Source organism: Scyliorhinus canicula, chromosome 6, assembly GCF_902713615.1.
Source record: "Scyliorhinus canicula chromosome 6, sScyCan1.1, whole genome shotgun sequence".
NCBI classification, from domain to species: domain Eukaryota; kingdom Metazoa; phylum Chordata; class Chondrichthyes; order Carcharhiniformes; family Scyliorhinidae; genus Scyliorhinus; species Scyliorhinus canicula.
Window position 1 is genome coordinate 22,384,457 of NC_052151.1, and position 26,091 is coordinate 22,410,547.

The 26,091-nt window shown below is 47.7% G+C and overlaps 1 protein-coding gene across 4 annotated transcripts in view; it reads right to left on the reverse strand.

The window, feature by feature from the left end:
* The window catches only part of kif6 (kinesin family member 6), a 683,903-nt gene that overhangs the window by 361,570 nt on the left and 296,242 nt on the right, over nt 1-26,091 (reverse strand). For all 4 annotated transcript variants that reach the window (XR_005460902.1, XM_038799042.1, XM_038799041.1 and 1 more), the window contains exon 11: nt 3,444-3,549. Coding sequence is in view for 3 of the 4 variants with exons in the window: in XM_038799042.1 (XP_038654970.1) it covers nt 3,444-3,549 (106 nt within the window). In the remaining variant the exon portion in view is untranslated. The remainder of the gene's footprint in view (nt 1-3,443; nt 3,550-26,091) is intronic.

The following is a 26,091-nucleotide window of genomic DNA, read 5'->3' on the forward strand; positions in this document are numbered from 1 at the left end:
TGAACAGTACTTGCGCATTATGTCACATCCTCCCAATGAACATGACATGATATACAGTGACAGCATGTTATCATGCAGCAAGTCAAAAGACAGCGAGGAATCACAATATAGCCGTTGTAATGTTAACAGAATTATCATAAGTTAAGCCAATATTTGTTGTTAAACGTTTGGCTGATACTTTTAAAATGGAGAACGTTTTCACTCATTCCAAAAGGGCTTATTTCACTCCATTATGAAAAATCAAGAGTGTTCAAATGCCCCTGTATAATTTGCAGCATTGGAATCATGAAGCCAAAGTGAAGTGTAAGTTTAGCAGCAGTGCATTATTCCAAGGGACTCTATGCCTGCTTTGTAAATGTGCATAACATGGGTGCAGACTTTGCTGTGGAAAAAGTGAGATTATCAGCACTCGCTGTTATTAAAGGAGAAAACTGGACAGCAACTTCTAATGTCTGCTAAGGGGCAGTTACACGTGGAAATCTGGACGTTGCTATTTAATTTGTGATGACCTCAAAATTACAATATAGGAAGGGCATGAGGTTACTGTTTTTACCCATAAGTTATTCGTTAAACTTGGCAGTCAAAAATATGGCTGGTGCATTTATATGTAGACTATTTAAATTGCAAGAATTAATTACTATCAACCAACTCTTAGTCCTGACAATTTAATATTTTGCACGTATGGAATTACATTCCTTCAGAATGTAATTATCGGCAGAAATTAAAAAAATGAAATTTAAAACAATTTCTATTTCAAATTCTCTTAATCCCATATTTCTTTCCCTCACTTTATTTCACTTTATGAACTTGACTTTACAATAAATGAAATATTATGCTTTACATTCTACATGTCTCTAAGAATTCATTAATCTGTTATGGACAGGAAAGAAACAGACACGCTGCACTGATTCCTTCTCACCAACTGTTGTAAGCAGAAGGTGCTTTGAATTATTTTCACAATATGTGGCGGCGTGGTTTCCCAATCATTCGGTTACATGATCCAACTTACTAATAATCCACAGTGAACATGCGTTATGATTAACTTAGAAGGTCAGTTCAGTTCACATTAAAAAAAATAAGGGATGGAATGTCCACAATGCCCTACTCCACCAAGCACACACACACATGGTACAGAGATGAGGGGGTGGTGGGGTTAGAAAAAAGGACAAGCACCAAGGAAGTGAATATTAGTTCACTTGATTTCCAGATTCGGAGAAGTCAAAGTCCAGAGGGTGTTTTCTTTGCGGCATGTTTCAGTTCTGATGAATTTCTGGTTTGAGATAATACAGTAATATGAAAATCCTTGAAACAAACAATAGTGCAACGTAATCGATTTCAATACATAGGCCAGTTGGCAGATGTTGATCAGAGACTTTTAAAATCAAGCAGGCTTTGTGGAGTTGAGAGATGGTAACTGACTGCTTGTACAGCCAGGTTGCTAGACTCTTTTGCCGTTGATGTTAATCAGCAGTCTGAGAATTTCTCAGTTCTCAAAGACACATAGAGATTTCAAAATGGTCATTCAAGTTGTGTGGCCTTTCTCCACACTGACTTCCAAAAGGGATGTTTATCGAGTGAGTGGTTTTGATTTCAGGACTAAGGCCCCAGTCTTCGATTGTTGAAAGAGTTACCATCTACATTGAGGATCTGGTGTTGAGAGGCCATTGCATAGGCAGACCTCACCGACTCCACTAGCAAGGTGAGCTTATCAGATGCAAATTACATCCCTTTAGTTCCCTTTTGAAGGGCTTGGACAGTCCCAGGTGGTCTATGAATCAGTTAGGAGCTCTGTTGGTATAACAAGTTGATGTGTGAATCTCCTGGTTTTAGTGATTACAAGGGGTCTGTAGAATAAAGTACAAGAGACCACTAGCTGAAAGAAAAATTATTATTTTGTTCTTGTAACTCCTGGGGTAACTCTCTGACAAAGGGACCATCTTTTTGGTTCAGCAGGAAATCTATTTTTTTAAAATGCGGTAAGTAAAGCTCTGAATTTCTTTTAATGTCTAATGTCTAAGAGAACAAGTCTAATTGGTGAAGGTTACTGTTACTCTCCCTGCTTGCACAAGTCATGGCATTTCTCTAAAGGGAGTTGCAATGAAAAGGGTCTTTAAATACCTTAAGATACTGCTCGAAAACACACAAAAAGCCTGTGGGCAGCTGTGAGAAAAATGAAGAGCGAAAGCCGTCCCTTCGACACTGCTGTCAAATCACATGCTTGTAATGGATGGGAAGGGAGTTAAAATCCAAGAGTGGGACTTCCTGCCTATTTTCCATCTATTTCCACTTCTGAGACACACATCTGATTTAGAACCTTATGAATAAATGAATAATTCATGTTCCATGCTGTTTTCCGGACCCCAATGTGATGTCAACTGCCCACTGAATGAGCTAAATGAGGCATCTAATGCAGGTGAAATTCTAGCAGCAGAGTTAGTTCAAAACATGCACTTGTGGTCCAAGAGCAAAAGTGTTATTTCAAGGTCCCTAGCTCCTTGCCGCTCAGGGTATTCCTTACTTTTGCCACACAAAACCCTCCTAATCTCTTCCCATTACTCCACACGCCAAAGCTACCAATGAGCCTGACACCTTCTAGATTGCACAATTTCACAGACCACAAAATGGTTCCTGTATCAGCCAGTTAACTGTCCCACTGATCTGATAAGTGGATTTCAGGATTATCATTTCAGATCAGTCACAATCTCATTGAATGGTGAAGCAGACTCAATGGGGTCAATGGCCAACTTCTCTGCATCATAGCCAATGGAATGTTACTGAGGTCATGCCTCACACTCTGCCTCTTGCGCAGATAATTCATGCCTCTAACTGGCTTTGCATCCACCTCAGTTGATCATCCTGAGATATACTTGCCAGAATGTCCCATTGGGTTGAGATCGCTGACTATCCTGAGCAGCGGTAAGCATGTTACAATTAGCCTTAGTGCTCTTGGGAAACCAAGCAGAGGAAAATGACACGAGTTCCTGTTCCTTGTGGCTTTCCAACGGCTTCTGCTAGAAAGTGGGCATGTGCAAATGCTGCGTGAGGCAGTTGCAGGTTTATCTGTGACGTCACCTTTCAACTGAATTGACACTTTCCAGGTGAAAGAATAATTTCATTAACAAGGTACTGGAGGACAGCCAGCAATGTACCCAAGTAGGCCTTCAAATCTAAAGCAAGATATTCAAGAGAGGGGACAAAACTGATACGATTGACACCTGGTAAAACTACCCAAACTGAATCCTTCTTTGGAAATATCAGGCATAGCCTAATTGCTTGGAAACTATGTGATGTTACTCTGTATTGCTAAACATTGATGTAACTCACAAGAAATGACAAACTGGTGATAATACTCAAAATTTATTGTCATATGTTATAGCCCCATTGGGCAATAACAGAACGAGTTACAGTCACTGGGTGTAACTTAAAAAAACTTACACACTGACCTTTAATCTCTGGAAGCAGTGCTGAATCTTCCTCATGTCAGCTCCAACTTCAAGTGAGGCCTCAGGGTCAGTATCCTCCAGAAATATATTGAGCTGCTCCTCCAACCTGAGCCAAAGAATACATTTTAAAAATCCATCCGTTTTGATGGCTTGCCTCTCAACTTTTTCTCTCCTAAGTTTTGCCGAAGCAAATGTTGATGATAATGTTGATTACTAAAAAAAAAAAGCACGATAGATGATTTGTCTTCCTTGCCCTTAAAATATATTGCAAGTCAGGATGATGTTGCACTTCAGTTTAGTGAGCAGTCACAGCTGTTGTTGTGATGAGGCATAAGTCCCAACATCTGGGAGACAAAAGCAAAAACTTAATTCTATCGTGGGACTACGGGAAATGGCAGCATAATAGTAATGTTACCAGACCAGCAATCCAGAGGCTAAATTTATGTTCCAGAGACACGAGTTCAAATCCCACCATGGCATCTGCATGAATTTAAATTCAATTAATTATTACATCTGGAACAAAAGCTACTCTCATGAAACTACCAGATTGTCACAGAATGTCACTAATATCCATTAGAGAAGGTAATTTGCCATCCTTATCTGATCTGGTCTACATGTGACTCCAGAACAACAACAAAGTGATTGACTCTTAACTGCCCACTGGCCCTGCAATGATTCAGACAGATGCAGTAGCCTGAAGAGATGCCCATGTAGGCACCTCCACGACAAGGATGATCGTTGCCTGCATCTCAGCTGCAAGCAAAGACGAGTCAGCTGGGTTCCTCCACCTCATCGGAACCACAAAGGGGACATCACTTTGAAGTGATTGAGTGTGGAGGCGGTAACACAGTGCACTGAGATCTCTGGGATGTTTTCTTCCTGTAACTCTGCTATTTCTGAGCTAAATGCAAATACTGGTTCTTGAAGCCAGATGTGCGAGACTCTTTTAATAAACAGTAGGACAAAAAAAGTGGTGTGAAGTGGTAAAGGAGAGGGAGGTTTTACAAGACTCAAGAGTGAAACTTCTGGGCAGATTTGCGTCCTTCATTGGTGGTATGAATTTACTGTTCCAGATTGTTGAACCTGCAGACTAGCCTGACTGGGAAATGCGACGAGGCGGAAAATCGGCACCGATGCCAAAACCATGAAGGGGGCCGGTTTCACGGCAAATCGCATTCTCCATTGTCTCGACAGCAGAACGCATGTAGGGTAAACACCGTTGGCATATCATTGGCGGGCCGGACCCGGTATTTTCCAAGGCCTCCACGATTCTCTACTTCCATTGGGACAAAATCCCGACGGCGAGCTTCACTTGTGCTTTACAAAATCAAGAAACTGATGCCGTGGCTGATGAAGGAGAGGAGATTGGACACGGAGAGGGGCGACCAGAGACTGCGGGCCGGACACAGGCCGGGATGGCAGGGGTGATGGGGGGGGGGGGGGGGGGGGGAGGAGAGAGAGTGGTGGTCGAGGGGAGAACGCGCCGTGGGGCCCGTGTGACCCTTCACTAACTGGAGCGGTGTCCTGGCATGGACCACATTTCCACGGCCTGCAAAGCAGCCATTTTGTTTCGCACCCCACTGACCACCCACCTTGGTCCCTGGTTCTGCTGGGTGACACCGGCCATATGGATGCGCCCCCCCCCCCCCCCCCCCCCGCACTACACTCTCTGCCATATAGCCCTCTGCCATATAGCCACCCTCCCAACCACCTGCCACCGGCGATTATGCAGTCCATCTAGGGCAATGGCCACAGTAGCCCCGAAAGGGTGGGGGGGGGGGGGGTGGGGGTCCACCAAGGCCTACCAGCGATGTGGGGGTGGGAGGGGGATGCCGGGGCAGACCCTGCAATGCAAACTGCGGCACCAGGTAGCACATTGGCTATTGTTGGGCACGGGGTATGCACCATAGAACATTACAGCCCAGGACAGGCCCTTCGGCCCTCGATGTTGCGCCGACATGTGAAACCAATCTAAATCCCATCTACACTATTCCCTTATCATCATTATGTTTATTCAATGACCATTTAAATGCCCTTAATGTTGACAAGTCCACTACCGTTGCAGGCAGGGATTTCTACGCCCTTACTACTCTCTGAGTAAAGAACCTACCTCTGACATCTGTCCTATATCTATCCCCCCTCAATTTAAAGCTATGTCCCCACGTGCTAGCCATCACCATCCGTGGAAAAAGGCTCTCACTGTCCACCCTATCTAATCCTTTGATCATCTTGTATGCCTAAATTAAGTCACCTCTTAACCTTCTTCTCTCTAACGAAAACAGCCTCAAGTCCTTCAGCCTTTCCTCATAAGATCTTCCCTCCATACCAGGCAACATCCAGGTAAATCTCCTCTGCACCCTTTCCAATGCTTCCACATCCTTCCTAAAATGCAGCGACCAGACTGCATGCAATACTCCAAATGCGGCGGCACCAGAGTTTTGTACAGCTGCAACATGACCTCATGGCTCTGAAACTCAATCCCTCTACCAATAAAAGCTAACACACCGTACGCATTCTTAACAACTCTATCAACCTGGGTGGCAACATTCAGGGATCTATGTACATGGACATTGAGATCTCTCTGCTCATCCACACTACCAAGAATCTTACCATTCGCCCAGTACTCTGTATTCCTGTTACTCCTTCCAAAATGAATCACCTCACACTTTTCTGCATTAAACTCCATTTGCCACTTCTCAGCCCAGCTCTGCAGCTTATCTATGTCCCTCTGTCACCAGCAACATTCTTCTGCACTGTCCACAACTCCATCGACTTTATTGTTATCCGCAAATGTACTCACCCATCCTTCTACGCCCTCCTCCAGGTCATTTATAAAAATAAGAAACAGCAACGGCCACAAAACAGATCCTTGCGGTACACCACTTGTAATTGAACTCCAGGCTGAACATTTCCCATCAACCACCACCCTCTATCTTCATACAGCTGGCCAATTTCTGATCCAAACCGCTAAATCACCCTCAATCCCATGCCACCGTATTTTCTGCAATAGCCTACCGTGGGGAACCTTATCAAACGCTTTACTGAAATCCATATGCACCACATCAACTGCTTTACCCTCGTCCACCTGTTTGGTCACCTTCTCAAAGAACTCAATAAGGTTTGTGAGGCACGACCTACCCTTCACAAAACCGTGTTGACTATCCCTAATCAAATTATTCCTTTCTAGATGATTATAAATCCTATCTCTTATAATCCTTTCCAAGACTTTGGCCACAAATCTCTCCTCTCGCGTTGTTTTCACTCCCCGGCTGTCTCTCCTCTCGCGTGTTTTCACACTCCCGGCTGTCTCTCCTCTCGCGTTGTTTTCACTCCCCGGCTGTCTCTCCTCTCGCGCTGTTTTCACTCTCCCGGCTGTCTCTCCTCTCGCGCTGTTTTCATTCCCCGGCTGTCTCTCCCCTCGCGCTGTTTTCACTCCCCGGCTGTCTCTCCTCTCGCGCTGTTTTCACTCCCCGGCTGTCTCTCCTCTCGCGTTGTTTTCACTCCCCGGCTGTCTCTCCCCTCGCGCTGTTTTCACTCTCCCGGCTGTCTCTCCTATCGCGCTGTTTTCATTCCCCGGCTGTCTCTCCTCTCGCGTGTTTTCACCCTCCCGGCTGTCACTCCTCTCGCGCTGTTTTCACTCCCCCGGCTGTCTCTCCTCTCGTGCTGTTTTCACTCTCCCGACTGTCTCTCCTCTCTCGCTGTTTTCACTCTCCCGGCTGTCTCTCCTCTCGCGCTGTTTTCACTCTCCCGGCTGTCTCTCCCCTCGCGCTGTTTTCACTCTCTCCCTGTCTCTCCTCTCGCGCTGTTTTCACTCTCCCGGCTGTCTCTCCTCTCGCGCTGATTTCACTCTCCCGGCTGTCACTCCTCTCGCGCTGTTTTCACTCCCTGGCTGTCTGTCCTCTTGCGCTGTTTTCACCCTCCCGGCTGTCTCTCCTCTCGCGCTGATTTCACTCTCCCGGCTGTCACTCCTCTCGCGCTGTTTTCACTCCCTGGCTGTCTGTCCTCTTGCGCTGTTTTCACCCTCCCGGCTGTCTCTCCTCTCGTGCTGTTTTCACTCTCCCGGCTGTCACTCCTCTCGCGCTGTTTCACTCCCTGGCTGTCTGTCCTCTTGCGCTGTTTTCACCCTCCCGGCTGTCTCTCCTCTCGCGCTGTTTTCACTCCCTGGCTGTCTGTCCTCTTGCGCTGTTTTCACCCTCCCGGCTGTCTCTCCTCTCGTGCTGTTTTCATCCTCCCGGCTGTCACTCCTCTCGCGCTGTTTTCACTCTCCCGGCTGTCACTCCTCTCGCGCTGTTTTCACTCTCTCGGCTGTCTGTCCTCTCGCGCTGTTTTCACTCTCCCGGCTGTCACTCCTCTCGCGCTGTTTTCACTCTCCCGGCTGTCTCTCCTCTCGCGCTGTTTTCACCCTCCCGGCTGTCACTCCTCTCGCGCTGTTTTCACCCTCCCGGCTGTCTGTCCTCTCGTGCTGTTTTCACTCTCCCGGCTGTCACTCCTCTCGCGCTGTTTTCACTCCCCCGACTGTCTCTCCCCTCGCGCTGTTTTCACTCTTCCGGCTGTCACTCCTCTCGCGCTGTTTTCACCCTCCCGGCTGTCTGTCCTCTCGCGCTGTTTTCACTCTCCCGGCTGTCACTCCTCTCGCGCTGTTTTCACTCTCCGATGTTGACATGTCGACCTTTCACCCCCTGCAGACAATGAATATTGGAATTCAAACAGCAATGCCGGCCTTTCTGCTAGTCGCCGCAGCCCTGTATCTCTGTGAGCTGGGGCTGCTGGAGGAGGAGGAGGCTGCAGCAGCGGAGCGTGCAGCAGGGAAGCGTGCCCCAGAGGAACAGGAGGCAGCCGCCCAAGATAGAGAGCCAGACGCACAACAGGCCGAGGAGGAGGAGGAAGAGGTGGTGCAAAGGAGGCGTCACCTGAAGCCTCACCTATACTGGCAGCGCCTGTCATTCAAGGACCTGCCGGACTTTGCATGCCGTCGAAGACTCCGGCTGAGCACACCTGGCACCAGTGGGGAGTGGGGGAGAACACCCGTTATCGATGGCCGTCAAGGTGACGGTCACCCTAAACGTGGGATTCTGGGATGAATCTGGGATTCATGTCGCATTACATTCGGCCCCCACCAACAAGCCTGGACTTGCAGAGGCCTACCGACTGAACTGGCTTGGGACAATTCACACCTCTTTAACCTGGAGTTACCTCTCTCTCTGCATCTTTGATGATTTGATTGCCTGCAGGTGCTCGCATTCTGGGGCATCTCTGACTGTGTCTATATAAACATTTCTGGAACAAGCCTTTCCATTCACCTGAAGAAGGAGCCGTGCTCCGAAAGCTCGTGTTTGAAACAAACCTGTTGGACTTTAACCTGGTGTTGTAAGACTTCTTACTGTGCTCACCCCAGTCCAACGCCGGCATCTCCACATCATGGCTAAACGTTTAGAACATGGGTTCCAGGCAGCACGGTGGCGCAATGGGTTAGCCCTGCAGCTACACGGCTCCGAGGTCCCAGGTTCGATCCCGGCTCTGGGTCACTGTCCGTATGGAGTTTGCACATTCTCCCTGTGTTTGCGTGGGTTTCGCCCCCACAACCCAAAAGATGTGCAGGGTAGGTGGATTGGCCACGCTAAATTGCCCCTTAATTGGAAAAAATGAATTGGGTACTCTTTAAAAAACAAATTTGAAAAAAAAGAACACGGGGTCCTTCCAGCCGGCAAGTGGGACCTGTCCAGGATCTGGCAGCTCGTCGTAAAGGTGCATCCACGCCATCACGGAGGGCCTATATGCCCAGTCAGCACAATTCATCCATTTCAATATGGACCCAGCCCACCAGGATGCCCGGGCAGCAGGCTTCGCCACCATCGGCGGGATGTCCCGGATCCAGGGGATTGTTGAAGGGATGCAGGTCGCCCTATGTGCACCAGCAGAAGGCAGGCCGCTCTACACAAACCAAAAGGTGTTCCACTTAATTAATGTGCAGCTGCTATGTGACCATTAGATGCACATTATTCACGTCTGCACCCAAAACCCAGACAGTGTGCACGATGCCTTCATCCTGGCACACTCCGCGATTCCCAGCATCGTCAAGGCGCACCCCTGACTGGGGTTTTGGCTCCTGGGTGACACCGGTTATCTGCTGTGGTTGTGGAGGATGACACCTATCTGGAAGCCACAGACTGATGCGGAGACCCGCTACAACGACGATGGAGCGGTTCTTCGGCAGTCTCAAGATGCGGTTCAGGTCCCTGGACCGCTCTGGAGCGGCCCTCCAGTATGGTGCTGGGAGGATCGCTCGCATGATGGCGTCCTGCACAACATAACGCAGCAGAGGGCAACATGCTGGAGGAAGAAGATGAATGCCAGTCCTCATTAATCGAGGAGGATGCGGGGGTTGTGCAGGACATGGGGCCCAGGCAGGCATGGGAGGCCACACAATGTGTGCGCCAGAGTCAACGCGCATGGGACGCTCAGATCGCTTCCAGTTTCCCTGACTGGGGGAGTGGCCAGGGTATTGGCCAGAGGCACGAACACCACATCCCACCCAACAGCCCCACCCCCCAAACCTCCTTCTCGGCCAGCCCCCCCGTGATACATATCTCCCTCACTATGGGGTGCGGGCTCTGGGTTGTCAGTAACAGCAGGTATGGTCCATGGGATGGAGGATGATGACAACCCGCTCTGTGATGAGAACTGGTGGTCCGCATTGTTCGGCAACGTCTGACTTCTGCCCTCAGTAACACTTCCCACTGTCCATCTGGGTGATCCCTGCATGCGAGCTGGCCATTCCATCACACGGTCTCATCGAATCCTGGGGTGAGGCTGGTGGGGACAGTGGGGGTTGGGTCCCGGAGTGGTGAGCGCTGGCAGAACTGCGATTCCTGAGCAGAGCCCACCCCCAATGTTCGCCTATTTCCCCCCACCCGCAGTTGCGCCTCTCTCGGTTAGCCCAGAACAGCCCACACTCTCACCCTTCTGAAAAAGCACCGAGCGAGGTTATAACATCATGAACAGATGTTTAATGTGAACAAATATACACAGATTCTTGCCGGAACCCCAACTCTAAACTGTGCCTTGCACCCGTGCTAACTTATCTGGTGTCTAATATTTATGGCCTCATGGGCCCTAACGCTGCGTCTAGGTGGATCCCCAGACGGTACAGCAGGAGTGGAGGCAGCCTGCTGTGATTCCCGCCTGCGGCCTTTGTCCCTTTTGGTGGGCGTTTTCTGGGGCAACTAGGACTGGATGGGCCGGCTGATGCTCGGGTGTTCCAGGTGGTGTGGTGTCATACTGTTCTGCCCGCTGCGCTAGGGACAGGAAGGGGGGAGGGGTGTCCAAGGTGCTGCGGTGTCACCGGCATGGGCCCCCTCACTTTCTCCTCCCTCAGGGTGCCCGATGGCCCCCGGGCTATCCCCGGAGGCTCCTCCGCCATCTGCCGCTGAGGATCCTGGAGGCCTGCTCTCATCAAGGCCAAGGTCTTCATGCTCATGGCCAAGGAGCACAGAGAGTGGACCATCTCCACCTGTGACTGCAGCACATCACACTGCAACTGTGTCACCACCTTCTGGGTCTGTGCCACATCAGCCAGTGGCTGTGCCATCTCCTCTGGGACTGGGCCACCTCTCTGTGTATGAGATGTCAGCCAGCGATTGGGTAATGCCGCCCTGAATAGCATTGGGATTCACGTTACCTTTGGGGGAGCTATTCATTAAGTGGGTCAGGACATGCAAATGGCCCAGCACTCTGTCTGCACGAATTGAGAGCAATTCCCAGCCCAGCGGGCATTGTAGCCGCTGGGGCCAGAATTAGCACCAATGAGTCTGACAGCTGGAGTTGTCTGGAAGCGCCTCACTCAGCACACACTCACTGCAGCCACAAAGATGACTTACATAAGACCTCCCCTTGCCCTCCACTGAATTTGGAGTTTGAAGTGGGCCCACAGCTCCATGCTAGTGAGGGAGGAGGGACAGCCTCTTCCCCAGCGTAGGTCGCAGCCTCAATCCCACCTCCCTGAACAGCGCCTGGGAGATGGTGGCACGGGCAGTCAACACTGCCAGTCTCATCAGGAAGAGACAGCTGGTGATCTTGAAGGGCAGGGGTCCCTGGTAAGGTCCCTGCCCTCAAGGGGGCAGAGAATGAGGGAATGTTCCAAAGACCACGTTGCAGGTGGCCTCTGGTTGGGATGAGCTCTGCATATGCCCTGCAATCTTTGCAGTGGGGCTGCGCTTCTGAGGAGTGCCAACACCTGGTGGGCCCCTGATTTGATTTGATTTATTGTCACATATACCGAAGTACAGTAAAAGTATTTTTTTGCGGCAGAGGGAACGTGCACAGTACGTACATAGTAGACAAAGAGAATAATCAACAGAGAACATTGACAAATGGTACACCGACAAACAATGATTGGTTACAGTGCGGAACAAGGGGCCAAACAAAGCAAATACATGAGCAAGAGCTCATAGTGTTCTTACAGGCAATCGTGTTCTTACAGGGAACAGATCAGTCCGAGGGGGAGTCGTTAAGGAGTCTTGTAGCTGTGGGGAAGAAGCTGTTCCTATGTCTGGATGTGCGGGTCTTCAGAGTTCTGTACCTTCTGCCTGATGGAACGATCTGGAAGAATGCAATGCCTGGGTGGGAGGGGTTTCTGATAATGCTGTCTGCCTACCTGAGACAGCGGGAGTTGTAGACAGAATCAATGTGAGGGTGGCAAGCTTATGTGATGCGTTGGGCTACGTTGACCACACTCTGCAGTTTCTTGCGATCTTGGACCGAGCAGTTGCCATACCGGGCTGTGATGCAGCCAGATAGGAAGCTCTCTATGGCACATCTGTAGATGTTTGTGAGAGACTGTTGCATCAACGTGAGCAGATTAAGCTTGGCCGCATTAAACTTGATGATACAGCTGAGGTATGAGGGTGTCTACAGGGGTGCCCTGAGTGGGCTCTCAGATGGCCAGAGGCAACCAAGAGCCTGTAAGTAGCACCAGAGGTGTGCATTTAAAACACATACTGCAGTAATGGCGGTCTGAGTCAGGCCACTTGATCCTGAGGGAGATACTGCAAATCCACAGATTTGGTACCAAGTCATTCCCCACCACTGCCCCAGCACGCGCAGCCACCCACCAGCAAGCCCAACACTTTTTGAGGCTTTTAAAGAGTTTTCTTAGCCTCCCGCTCCCTCTCAGTGGCCATGGCACCCGGTCCCCATTTGCAAATACTTGAACTAATTCTCCACCACAAGACATCCGCCTCAGAGGGGCAAAACATCAAAGGTGCTGGAGCATGAAGTGTCCTAGCTGCTAACGATATTAAAATACATGCAATGACAGTTTTGCATGGACCCACTGGCGTGGGACGCAAACTTTGATAACACTACCAACAAGGGACTGGAGCATTGTGTTGGAATCAGCACTGAGTGCAAAACGGATTTTTCCCTTTTAGCGCAATTTTCCATCCGATCGCGATTCACACTTTCAGCATCGCGAATCAGAGAATCCAGCCCCTGATGTTTGGGTAAGTTAGGATTGCCCATCGACTTTCGGACAGGTTGACTTGTTCAAAAATACACTTGAGTACTATCGTTTAGAAGTGTTGAAACCTTCAAGCACTTAACACTGCAAATCTCTTCATACTAATCATTAATCCATGTGGGCTGTGGTCAACCAAAACCCCGAATGAAAGTTTAGGTTGCACTTGTACTATATGGAATCTATTTTAGCAGCAACTATAGTTTATTCTTTGGGAGTGACTGTTAACAATAATTACAATTGCATCAAATCATGTCACTCAAATTAAAAACAAAGAAATGACAATATAATTACTGTACTAACAAATCAATGAAATGAGAAAATAGTTCTGTAAATGTCCAGACAGAAGTTTTTGTCATTCATTCATGGAATGTGTGCATCACTGGTAAGGCCCACATTTATTGCCCATCCATAATTTCCCTGAGTTGCTCTCTTGAACCGCTGCAATTCATGTTAGTGTCGGTGCATCCCAAAGTGTTACTCAGGAGAGAGTTTCAGAAATTTGTCCCAGCGACAGTAAAGGAGTCAATGGCCGGGATTCTCCGATCCTGTGGGCAAGTTCTGACTCCGGCATCAAATGAAATGAAATGAAATGAAAATCGCTTATTGTCACAAGTAGGCTTCAAATGAAGTTTCTGTGAAAAGCCCCTAGTCGCCACATTCTGGCGCCTGTTCAAGAAGGCTGGTACGGCATCAAAAGCAGCGCGAGCCACTCCAGCGTCAACGAGCCACCGCTTCCTCGGGGGTAGTACAGCGCCAGAGTGGTGTCCGCCGCTCCGGCACTCGGACGCCGGCGCGCCACAGCCGGCGTGAGTCCGCCCATGTGCGCCACGGCCGGCGTGAGTCCACCAATGTGCGCCACGGCCAGAACGAGTCCACGCATGCGCACCACGCCTGGCGTGAGTCTGCGCATGCGCGCCACAGCCGGATTGAGTCCGCACATGCGCGTGGGTTCCCGTCTCTGCGCTGCTCCCCGGGAAATATGGCGGAGGCCGACAGGAGCCCGGCACGGAGGAACATAGGTCCCCCAAGGAACTATCCCACCCGCCGATCGGTAGTCGGTAGGCCCCGATCGCGAGCCAGACCACCGTTGCCCCCCCCCCACCCCCCGAGTCGGATCCCCCCGCCCCCCACACCAGGATGGCCCCTGCAGCCAGATCTCCAAGGTCCCCCGGGTGGGACCATACATAACCCACACCGGCGGGACTTGGCCGAACTCGGCGGGCACTCAGCCCGTTGAGGCACGGAGAATCGCCGGGGGGGGGCGCTTTCAACGGCCCCCGACTGGCGCGACGACGATTGAGGTATTTGTAATTTTATAATAATAACAGTAACAACAGTAAACAATGCAACTCCAAATATAAACATATTGCATAAATCATCTCCATCCCTAACAAGTCCCTCCTACCCATAACAGAAAATAGCCTAACTTCCCCCCCCCCCCCAGCACCTCCAAACCCCACCCCCCTTTAGATTTTCTGCCACTGCTGACAGTTAATTTTCCCCAAAGAAGTCGACAAACGGCTGCCACCTCCAGACGAACCCTAGCGTTGACCCCCTTCAGGCGAACTTGATTTTCTCAGGACTGAAAACCCAACCATGTTGCTAACCCAGGTTTCCAATTTCAGGGGCTTTGAGTCCCTCCACGCTAGCAATATCCATCTCCGGGCTACCAGAGAGGCAAAGGCCAAGACGTCAGTCTCTCTTGCCCACTGGACTCACGGATCTTCCGACACTCCGAAAATCGCCACCTCTGAACTCGGCACTACCCGTGTTTTTAGTACCGTGGACATGACATCTGCAAAATACTGCTAGAATCCCCCAAGGTTCGGGCATGCCCAAAACATATGGACATGATTTGCTGCCCCCCCCCACCCCTCCCCCCCCCTCCCCCCCCCCCCCCCCCTCCCCACCCCCCCACCCGCACGCCATACATTCACTTGTGTCCTTTAGGGAAGGATCACCTGGTCTGGTCTACATGTGCCCCCAGACTCACAGCAATGTAGCTGACTCTTAAATGCCCTCTGAAATGGCATTGCAAGCCACTCAGTCCAAGGGCAATTGGAGATGGGAATAAATGCAGGCCTAGCTTGCGATGCTCATGTCCCATGAATGAATTAAAAAGTCAAATGACCGCCAGTCACTGAGCTCCAACAATCAATGCCATCAAGGCCAGCCAGTTGGGTCGTACTTGCGCTTATATTTTTAGTTCACTGGCCTGCCCCATTTGAATTTTATGGGGCCAGAGGTTTCGGAAGCGTCAGTGTTGTTGACTGAACAGTGGATAAAACCTAACTCCGAGCAGTAACATCTGCCAGCTTCCATATATAGAGATGCATGCCGATTTAAGTTTTATATTTGGTCCCGGAGGCCCCAGAGTACACACAGAGTATAGCCAAGACCGAGCAATTGAATACACCTGATCTAGATATTTTTCCAAAAATATTTTAAAAAAGGAAAATTCTTTTGTATTGCTTGGAAATTCAAACTCCCAATTTTCCCAAAGGTGCAGGAAGAAGTACATTTCAGGGAGGATTGATTCAAAATAACTTTAGAAATGGTACAACACAAGATATTTTCCACTTCAACTTTAGGTAGACAGGGAGTTTGAATGCCAAAGCAAGACAGGATAATTCATTTTTTTTTAATAAAAAACTCATTTTTGGTAATGAATAAATATTAAGACTTTGGTTACTGTCTAAGACTCTTACTGGGTCTTTCTGGAATGGAGTTTCATCCTCCTATCAGGTTTACCCCAAAAGAAAGGGCCCAATTTTAAATGCCCCCTCCAACACCCCCACCTGATAGAAACCATGCCAGGTGGAGCAGTTAAAATAACCAGCAACACATTGTTACAACGCCCTAGGCCAGGGGTGGGCAAACTTTTCTGTGCAAGGGCCACATTCAGAAATTCACAATTTTAAAGGGCCGCATAGTATATTAAGTAAAATAATTACTTCAGCCGGTTATGATTCTGGGCGCCTCATATAGAACATAGAACAGTACAGCACAGAACAGGCCCTTCGGCCCTCGATGTTGTGCCGAGCAATGATCACCCTATTCAAGTCAACGTATCCACCGTAAGTAACCCAACAGCCCCCCCCATTAACCTTATATAAAAAAATAATAATTTTAAAAAAAAAAATTTAATGACTCGATCTTGGTGGGCCGCATAAAGACCTTTGGCGGGCCGCATGCAGCCCGCGGGCCGCAGTTTTCCCACCCCTGCCCTAGGCTAGCACGCAGTTAATTCCTGCCCCACTTGACCCGGAGTTATGACACAATTGAATGAATAAATACTTCTTAGAAAAAATACCTAAAGTCTTTGGCTCTTAGCTGTCCAATAACTACAGTCACCAGGTTTGTAAATTTAAACACAATTAAGTTTATTAATAACAATACCGATCATTAAATGTGCAGGTTAACTATTGTCTAATTCCTAACAGCCCCCCCCCACCCCCATCAGAGAATCCCACTCCATATTTCTTCCAGAATAGGTCAAAACAGCAAATTACCTTGCCTAAAGGACCTGAGTGAACCAGATGGGTTTTTATGACAATCTGATGGTTTTGTGAGTTTCCTCCAGGACACGCATATGGCACATATAGATGATAATCGTCAGCCATAACATAGTCAGATTGAGAGTCTCAAGGTTGCTCAAAATTGTTGCTCCAGAGCTGCACCAGGAAGAGGTATTCACATGAGAACAGGAGGGAATCCTTCAAAGATAATGCCATCCCGCAGACACCTGCTCCGTAACATCAGCAAATGGGAAAATGACTGTCTATCATCAAAAACAGGATCAAGACCTTCCAATCAACAAGAGCAGTCCTGAGAGACTGAGAGAGGGCAGCTGCCTGAGCCAACAATCCACCACCACCTCTTCCAGCCAACAATTGAGTTCCTCACTATGGGACACCCTTCAAGGCTAAGGCTGGGCTCATAAGGCATCTGTAAACCCATAGGCAATAATAATATTTCACTTCCACCTGGCCCTCCGCAAATAAGATCATCCTCAACACAAGGGTTTCACAGTATCATGATCACTATTACTAATATTAGCTTTGAATTCCGATTTTATTTAATTATTTGAATTTAAATTCCTAACTGCGGTGGAATTTGAACATATCTCTCCAAAGCATTACTTCAGATCTCTGCGCCTTCCTTTAAAGTAAAGTCGCCATAATCCCAGATGACCATAGGCTGCTTTCCCCTTGGAGGGGGTGAGCTGACTGCTGGTGATTTAACCCGAGGGTCACCGCACCTCAGGCGAGCAGGATTGCGAAGGCAGAGCTTTCATGGCAACCTCAACCTCAGCCAGTACATGAATTGAACCTGCGCTGTTGGCCTCGCTCTGCATCACTAATCAGCTGTCCAACTACTATGCTGCTGTACCTACAAATTATGAGAACATTGGCTGCTTTATTTTCTACGTTAAAACACTGCCTTCACTTCAAAATAGAAGTACTTCATTAGTTTTAAAGCACTTCAGAATGTGCCAAGGCTATGAAAGGTGCAATATAAATTCAGATTTTTAACAGATTCCCTGGCTGAATTCTCCACCGTTGGGATTCTCCATTTTGCCGGCAGCCCAGGGGTTTCCCAACGGCGTGGAGTTTCCCCACAATTGGAACCCTATTGACCAGCTGCTGAAAGGATGAATCCCGACGGCATGCCACACCTGAATCTAGTGCAGCGGGACGGAGAAACCGCTCCCTGTCTCGGCGATTCACAAAGCTGTCCACACATTTTAGTGCTAGATGTGGTTCCTATATCTAATTATAAATAAATCTTACACTGTATCCTGCATATATCTCACTATAGGTTACATTCAACACGGGATAAAATGTACAGGTGATTGTGTAGGTTACTTTGCCTCACCAGCATGCATCATTTCGAAACAGTACTTTTAAACACTGTGACGAATGCAGGATTTTAGATAAATTGGATTATAAACATTTGGCAATTTAAGAGTTAAAAGCCTGGTTTAGAATGTGTTTGACTGCAGTAGTCTTGTTTTTAAAAGAATCTTGTTTTGCAAGACCAAAAAACTTTTAGGAGCCCGAGGTAAATTGATCAGAGTAAAAAGCTTGAGGAAGGCCCTGGAGAGTTAAGGGGCGGGATTCTCCCGCAATCGGTGGGGCGGGCCATACCGGCGCCAAAGGGTGGCGTAAACCACTCCGGCATCGGACCACCCGGAAGGCCGACTCTGGAGTGATTGGCACCGCACCAACTGGTGCCGAGGGGCCTCCGCCAGCCGGCGCGAGTTGGTGCATGCACAGGAGCACCAGCGTGTTCTGCCACATGTGCAGAACCGCTAGCGTGCTTTCTGCGCATGCGCAGGGGGTTTCTTCTCCGTGCCGGCCATCCCGGAGCCTTACACAGGCCAGCGCAGAGGGAAAGAGTGCCCCCACGGCACAGGCCCACTCGCAGATCGGTGGGCCCCGATCGCGGGTCAGGCCACCATGGGGGCCCCCACCGGGGCCGGATCCCTCTGTGCCCTCGCCGAGGACTCCGCAAGCCGCCCTTAAAGCCAGGTCCCGCCGGTATGGACCTTGTCTAATCCACGCTGGTGAGACTGGCTGAAAACGGGTGGCCGCTCGGCCCATCGGGGCCCGGAGAATCGCCGGAGGGGCCACGGCCCGATCCCCGCCTCCGCCCAAAAACCTGCGCCGGAGAATTCGGCAGCTGGCGTCGGAGCAGGATGCACACCATCCACCCCAGCGATTCTCCGACCCAGCGGGGGGGTCGGAGAATCCCGCCCAATGTGTTTTCAGCCTGGAAAGTTAATTTGTCTTCAGCTTGGGGGGATGATGTCATTGCTGGGTGGAGCAAAGGTATTCAGACATTTTGAGAAAGCTTTTGCTTTGAGTTCGGATATGGCTACCCTTTAGGCCACAAATAAAGCCTTTTGGTCTCACAGTAAGATAGTTAAAAAAATAATAATAGTATTTAAAGCAGTGCAGACTTAGCTGAGGACAAGGGGGAAGCTGAAATAAACCAGTTAAAACAGTGTTTTTAAGACATCCAACCAGAGTCTGCAGGGGTTCGAACAGGAGCCAAATCTGTTCTGGAAAGTAAGTATTACACTGTGCCATTGAGTTGTAGGATTGATTCAGAGCTCTATGTGTTTTCCTTTCTTGTTGTGTAATTGGGAATAGAGTTAGCTATTTTGGGTATGATGTTAAAGTGTGAAAGAGTTGATGTTAAAGAATCAAATACCAAAACGCTATTTCTTTGTGAAATCACTCCTGGAGCGAAATGTATTATTTCCGCAAAAGTCTTACAAAATAAACTAAAATATTGAGGTTTCGGTCCAGTATGCTAGTCACTGTTGGGGTCTGGTCCGGGATCGTAATAATACGTATTTTTAAAAGATTTACCAACCTGGTCAATTGTTGCTGCCCAGTGCGCAATCATTATCTATTTAAACCTTTACAAGTTGAGCCTTCCTACACCATCAGATACAAAAGCAGGCCCTGGCATATCTCCAAGGCATACAGTTTGCTTTTGTTTCCAAGTAATTAGTACGGCAACAGGCACACTGCTGAAAATGCTGGTGTGTATATGTTTGGCATAGATCAAGAATTGATTAACATGACAGGAAACAGAGTGGGAATAAATGGGTGTGTCCTCCACCCCCCCCCCCCCCCCCCCAACCCCCCCCCACGACCACTATGCGGCAGGCAGTGACGAGAGGGATACCGGAGGGGTCGGTGCTTGACTCCAGCTTTCATGATATAACTGACCTGGATGAGGGAACCAAATGTAACATTTCCAAGTTAGCTGACAACACAAAATTGGGTGGAATTGTAAGTTGTGAAGAGGATGCAAGGATGTTTAAAGGTGATTTAGATTGGGAAGTGTAGATGTACAAAGAGATCAGGGTGTCTTTGTACTCCAGTCAATGAAAATGGAGAGACAGATAGAGCAAGCAATTATTTCTTATGCCTCCTAGGAAGGCAAATGCTATTTTGACTTTCATTGCAAGAGGATTTGAGTTCAGAAGTAGAGGTGTCTTACTGCAGTTATACAGGGCCTTGGTGAGACCACACCTGGGGTACTACGCGCAGATTTGGTCTCCACATCTAAGAAAGGAAATACTTGCCGCAGAGGGAGTGCAGTGACGGCTGATACCAAGGTTGAAGGGACTGTCTTGCGAGGTCAGATCAGTTCAACTGTGACTAGAGTTCAGAAGGATGAGAGGAGATCTGATTGAAACGTATAAAATTCTAACAGGGCTGGCCAGACTAGGTGCAGGGAGGTTGCTTTCCCTGGTTGGGGCATCTAGAAACAGGGACACAGTCTCAGGATACTAGGGGAGGCAGTGGTGTGGCTTAGAGATGTTATCGCTGGACTAGTAATTGAGAGACCCAGAGTCAGGTGCGAATCCCACCACTGCAGACGGTGAAATTTGAATTCAATATAAATTGGGAATTAAAAGTCTAACGGTGACCATGAAACCATTGTCGATTGTCGTAAAAACCCATCTGGTTCACAAATGTCCTTTCGAGAAGGAAATGTCATCCTTACCTGGTCTGGTCTACATGTGACTCCGGATCACAGAAATATGGTTGACTTTTAAAAGCCCTCAGAGATGGGAAATAAATGCTAGCCCAGCCAGCGACGGCCACATCACGTGGACAAAAAAAAAGACATTTAGGAATGAGATGAGAAACATTTTTTCACTCAAAGAGAAGTGAACCTGTGGAATTCACGAACACAGAAGCTGTTGAGACTAAACCACTGAATGTATTCAAGGAAGAAATAGATAAATGTTTAGATTTTAATGGCATCAAGGGAAATGGGGAGAAAGCAGGAATATGGCAATGAAATAGAGTATCAGTCGTACGGAATGGTGGAGCAGGCTCGAAGGGCTGAATGGCCTATTCCTACTCCTCGTTTTTTTGTTTTAATTTATGCCATGTATTTTTTTAATCTCTTGAACTGTTATATCAACAGAATGATAGAACAATTAATAAAAATTGCTCCAGTCAGAGCTTTAAACAAAGCAGTCCTTTCTGTCGTCTGTGTAAAGCCTCTTTGTTATCCTGACTGGAGCCGATTTTGTACTTCTCTTTTGCACAGTAATTCCCTGACTTCCTGTCCCCGAATCATTGAGCCAATCAACATTTTGGCAACCAAGCTGTCAGGCACAAGTCAGGTATAATATAACATTGTCAGTTCAAAAGGGACATTTTATGGTCTACTTCTCTACTGATGCCAAATATCCTAACATAGAGCTCATTCACATGGACTCTGTTTTTCATGTAAAATTTAAAGAGATGGGAGAAATTCTCCACAATACCTTGCTATATTACTGATTCTGATAGCTCAAGCCACTTCATCTGAGTCGGGCTGGAAAATTCTGCTCATTGTAGCGCATCAGGTTGGATTAAATTCCTCCTATAGTGTTGAAAAACAAACTGACTCATCAGCATGTGAGGAGCATCAGTGTGTTTACCTCCCCATCTCTAACCAAACACTCATTATCTTGTTATTTGCTTCCATGCTGCATCTTGGCCTGTGATCTTTTGGAGTCTTCCTTATTCTCTTCCGAATTTCATATCCACACCAAGCTGTATTATTTGTTAGGGCTCATTCCCTTCTCATTGGCACTTGGCCAGTAGTTTCTCACACCAAAAATGTTAATTTGAGGAGATCTTTATGCAAAAATCTTCACCAACTCACAAATAACTGGTCGATGATTAGGTGACAACAATGACCAATTTTTTAAAGGCACTACTTGTCTTTTGAAAGGCACTATGGGTGGCAAGGTGGCACAGTGGCCTCATAGCGCCAGCGACCCAGATTCAATTCCAGCCTTGGGTGACTGTGTTGAGTTTTCACATTCTCCCAGTGTTTGCTCCGGTTTCCCTCCACAGTCCAAAGATGTGCAGGTGAGGTGGATTGGCCATGCTAAATTGGGCCTTAATGTCTGACAGGTGGGGTTACTGGGATAGGGCGGGGAAGTGGGCCTAGGTAGGGTGTTCTTTCAGAGGGTCCTTGCCTACTTGATGAGCTGAATAGCCTACTTCTCTACTGTAGGGATTCTATGATTTTATGACTTGTTACCCAGTCATTAACTCTTTTTACTGCTTGCAGGGCAGAGCACACAGGCCAAAAGGTACCGAATATGAAGAAAGCTCCTTGGCCTGAAACATTTGCTCTCTTTTTCTCTCCACAAATGTTACCAGATCTGCTGTATTTCCAGCATTTTCTGTCATTACTTCAGATTTCCAGCATCTGCAGTATTTTGCCTTTGTCCCTAATCAATGCTGATCCTGCTGATCTTAACTTGAGTACCGAGGTAAGAGGAGGGCAAAAAAGCTAAGCTGGGTTTCCAACCCATTACCACTATCCAGTAACTCCGGAGGGGAGTACTGTGCACATTATTGCGATTTTGCACCTGCATTCGCCACAAGCGTAAATGGCAATGTGGCCGCAAAATATCGCCGGTGAGATCTCGTTTCCTGATTTCCCCCACCTCTTGCCAGTAACATGACGACATTCAATAAATTAACAAAAAGCTTCCCAGACATTTGTTTCCACCCACATTAGAAATTCCCTCCTTGTTCCGTGACGTCACATCAGCAAGACTTACAACTGCTTTTGGAAAGCATGAACTCCAGGCGACAGGAACCCACCGGGGGCAAACAGTAAGTATAGCCCCTGGGCTAAATTTCCTCTTGGAGTCCAAAGGTTGGGTGGGGCTACCAGGATAGGGTGGAGGCGTGGGCTTAAGTAGGATGTGGACTCGATGGGCTGAATGGCCTCCTTCTGCACTGTAAATTCTATGATTTCTATGAAAAGTCGGCTGTTATCTTCCCTCAGTCAGCACTCTGCAAATAATGGAAAATTCCACCCTTTGGGAATGATGCCATATACAGAAGAATAGTCTAACAGCTCTCAACAATCAGACTCACACGTGAAGCACAAATTAATCAAGATAGATGTACTATCAGAGGATTTCTAGCACTACCATGAGGCAGCTCCTCACAAGAGAAAGAGTAGAAATTTGGGAAGACAATATGGAAAAGTATAAATCTGATATGAATTTCTTTAACAATAATAAATAAGTTTAATTTCCTTTCAATAATGAATCACAAATATTATTCCATCCAGATGGTTAACTGAGTATCCCAAGAGTCCCAGTCAACCTAATTGTGTTATGAACAAACCGAGTAGCATGTTACTTTCTGATGGCTCACCAACACCTCTCTTGACTCCTCCATCAGTACTGGATGAGCAGAAATATCCTCCGGTTAATATTGGGAAGACTGAAGCCGTGCCGTGCTCCATAGCGGACTCAGCCCACGGACCTGGACCAGCGAAGTAGTGCCCTGCATCGGCCGCTCGCGCGCTCCGCCCACATTTCCCCCAACCCCGAATTAAGCCCACCCCACCCCCCACCCGCCGATCGGCCCTCCCCCGAATGTGGCGGCCCCAGACTGAGTCCGCAGCCATCACGCGAGGATCCGAGACGGTGTGAGCACACGTAAGCCACGTCATAGAACATAGAACATACATTGCAGAAGGAGGCCATTCAGCCCATTGAGTCTGCACCGACCCACTTCAGCCCTCACGTCCACCCTATCCCCGTAACCCAGTAACCCCTCTTAACCTTTTTGAACACTAAGGGCAATTTATCATGGCCAATCTACCTAACCTGCTCGTCTTTGGACTGTGGGAGGAAACCGGAGCACCCGGAGAAATCAAAGAATTCAATCTTAAATTTGTGAGGCAAGACCTTCCTTTAACAAATCCAAGCTGACCATCCCTGACTAGTCCATGCCTTTCTACATGACAGTTAATCCTATCTCTTCAGATTGATTCTACTAATTTGTCTACCACCGACGTTAGACTAACTGGCCTTTTATTGTTTGGCATTTCCTTCAATCCCTTTTTGAACAATGGAACCACGTTTGCATTTCACCAGTCCTCTGGTACCTCCCCTGTATCTAGTGCGCCTCTAATTCTGGCCTCTTGAGCATCCCTAACTTCAGTTGCTGACCAGTCCCCATGTTCTGGAATATCCTCTCCCTGCTCCCCTCCACCTTTCAACCTTGTTTTTCTCCTTTTAAGACACTCCTTAAAACTTACCTCTTTGAACTTACGCGGCTTGGTGTGTTTACAATGCTTCTGTGAATTACCTTGCTGTTATTATTCATGTTTATTAGAGCAAAACATTGCTTTTCTTAAAAGGCTCATAAGAGGGATAATTTGTTCAAATCGTGCTCTGACAGAGACTGTCAGGAATGCACATCAGCGCTGTTACAATTTCTGTCGAGACCGATAACATTTAAAGAGGTTTGAACTTCCAGTAGTTAGGCATAAGAATGCCTCAAGGTTTCATCTTTTAAAACTTTTACTGTGTCACAAAATCTAAAAAAAACACTATTGACTAAAAACTTTTTACTTTTTTCAGGCAACCTCTACTTCAAACATCAGAAAGAGAAGTTCCTTATTTATGGTTATCATGTGAAACAAATCTTGCTTGCTATTTATCAGCCCAAGCCTGAATATTGTCCAGTTGTTGCTGCATATGGACACGATTTCTTCAGTATCGAAGGTTTTGTGAATGTTGCTGAACATAGTGCAATCATCCCCAAAACTGAATTTATGATGAAGGAAAGATGATTGATGTAGCAGCCGATGACAAGTCGGACTTTAAGGTGGAACTCCTGCAGTGATTTCCTACGACTGAGATAATTGACCACATTTCTGTGGGTCCGATGTCACATGTAGGCTACGCCAGGGCAGTTGGATTCTCTGCCGCCCACTACTGCTGGCTGAAATCTCGATGCAGCGGAGAATCAAGCATCTGGCAAAAAAAGGGATCGATTTCGATCTCCGGGCTCCAGTCCCCCGCTGGCGGCGGCAGCAAGCTACACGTCCTCCACTGGCGAGAGGATGCAAGTGGGTTATTTGCACCTATTTGCATCCAATTAATAAGCAGGACACCCAATTTCTATGCCTCCATGATGCTCCAACCCTCATGGCCAGGATTCACGTGTGAATTGGTACAAGTATTTTTATGCAGTGGACCTCAAGGTGGGTCAAGCGGGTAGGTATTTAATGTTAGTCACCCCAAATTTCATCGGAGGGCCCCCTTTCCCTGACCACCCCAGCCCCCCATCACACCCACCCATTCAGACCCCTCACCATAATAGATACCCCCTTTCCCATATAAGAGAACCCCTCCCACACCACCAGTGGTCCCTGACTGGAAGCTAAAGTGCAATCCAGGCAGTAACACTGAAAATTAACTGCTTTTACACTCACCTGTCCCTTCCACTTCCTGCCTCAGACAGAAGTGCAAGAAGCAGCAGTTTCATCATAAATTCAAAAAACATCACAAGGATATATCCCCCCTCAGACCCTTTGATCCGTGATGTTTCCATTCACTTGCAAAGATAAAAATCATTTAGTAGGCTGTAATTCACAGGGTAATAGCTTCCAGCCAACCAGGTATCTGGATTGTTTATTTTCACCTTTCTTCATGCTTGAATACATCTCAAGTACCCTGCTGTGAAGCTAACCACAAGGTTTATGGCAGAAAGCACTTAACTGCTTTTGATGGTGGTGATGGCCTGTCAATCTAGCTAGATGTCTGTAAACATTGTGAATAGCTTCTCAGCAGGGTACTTGAGATGCATTCAAGCATGAAGGGAGATGACAAATAACAATTACAGCCTACAAAAAACTATTTCTCTTTGAAATCGAATAGAAGCCTTCCAATTCAAAGGATCAGAGGAGTTTAAAGCCTTGTGGTGTGTTTCGGCTTTCTATAAAGTAGCTGTTTTCTACACTGCTGTTTTCTACACATCTGTCTGAGGCAGTAATTGATTTTTTTATTCATTCATGGGATGCGGACATCGCAGGCTGTGCCAGCATTTACTGCCCATCCTTTATTTCCCTTGAGGGGGCAGTTAAGAGTCAACTACAAAGGATAAAACACTGCACAGCAATGTTCTAATGCCATAGACCATTTCAAAGCACTTGGATCACATTAAAATAAATGTATTTTTCTTCTTTGGCAACTGATGCCTCAAACAAGGGTACTTAAAAGTAGCCCCCTTAATTTTGAGGAATATTAATTTTGAGATGAGGGTCCAGCATTTACTGTTGGAT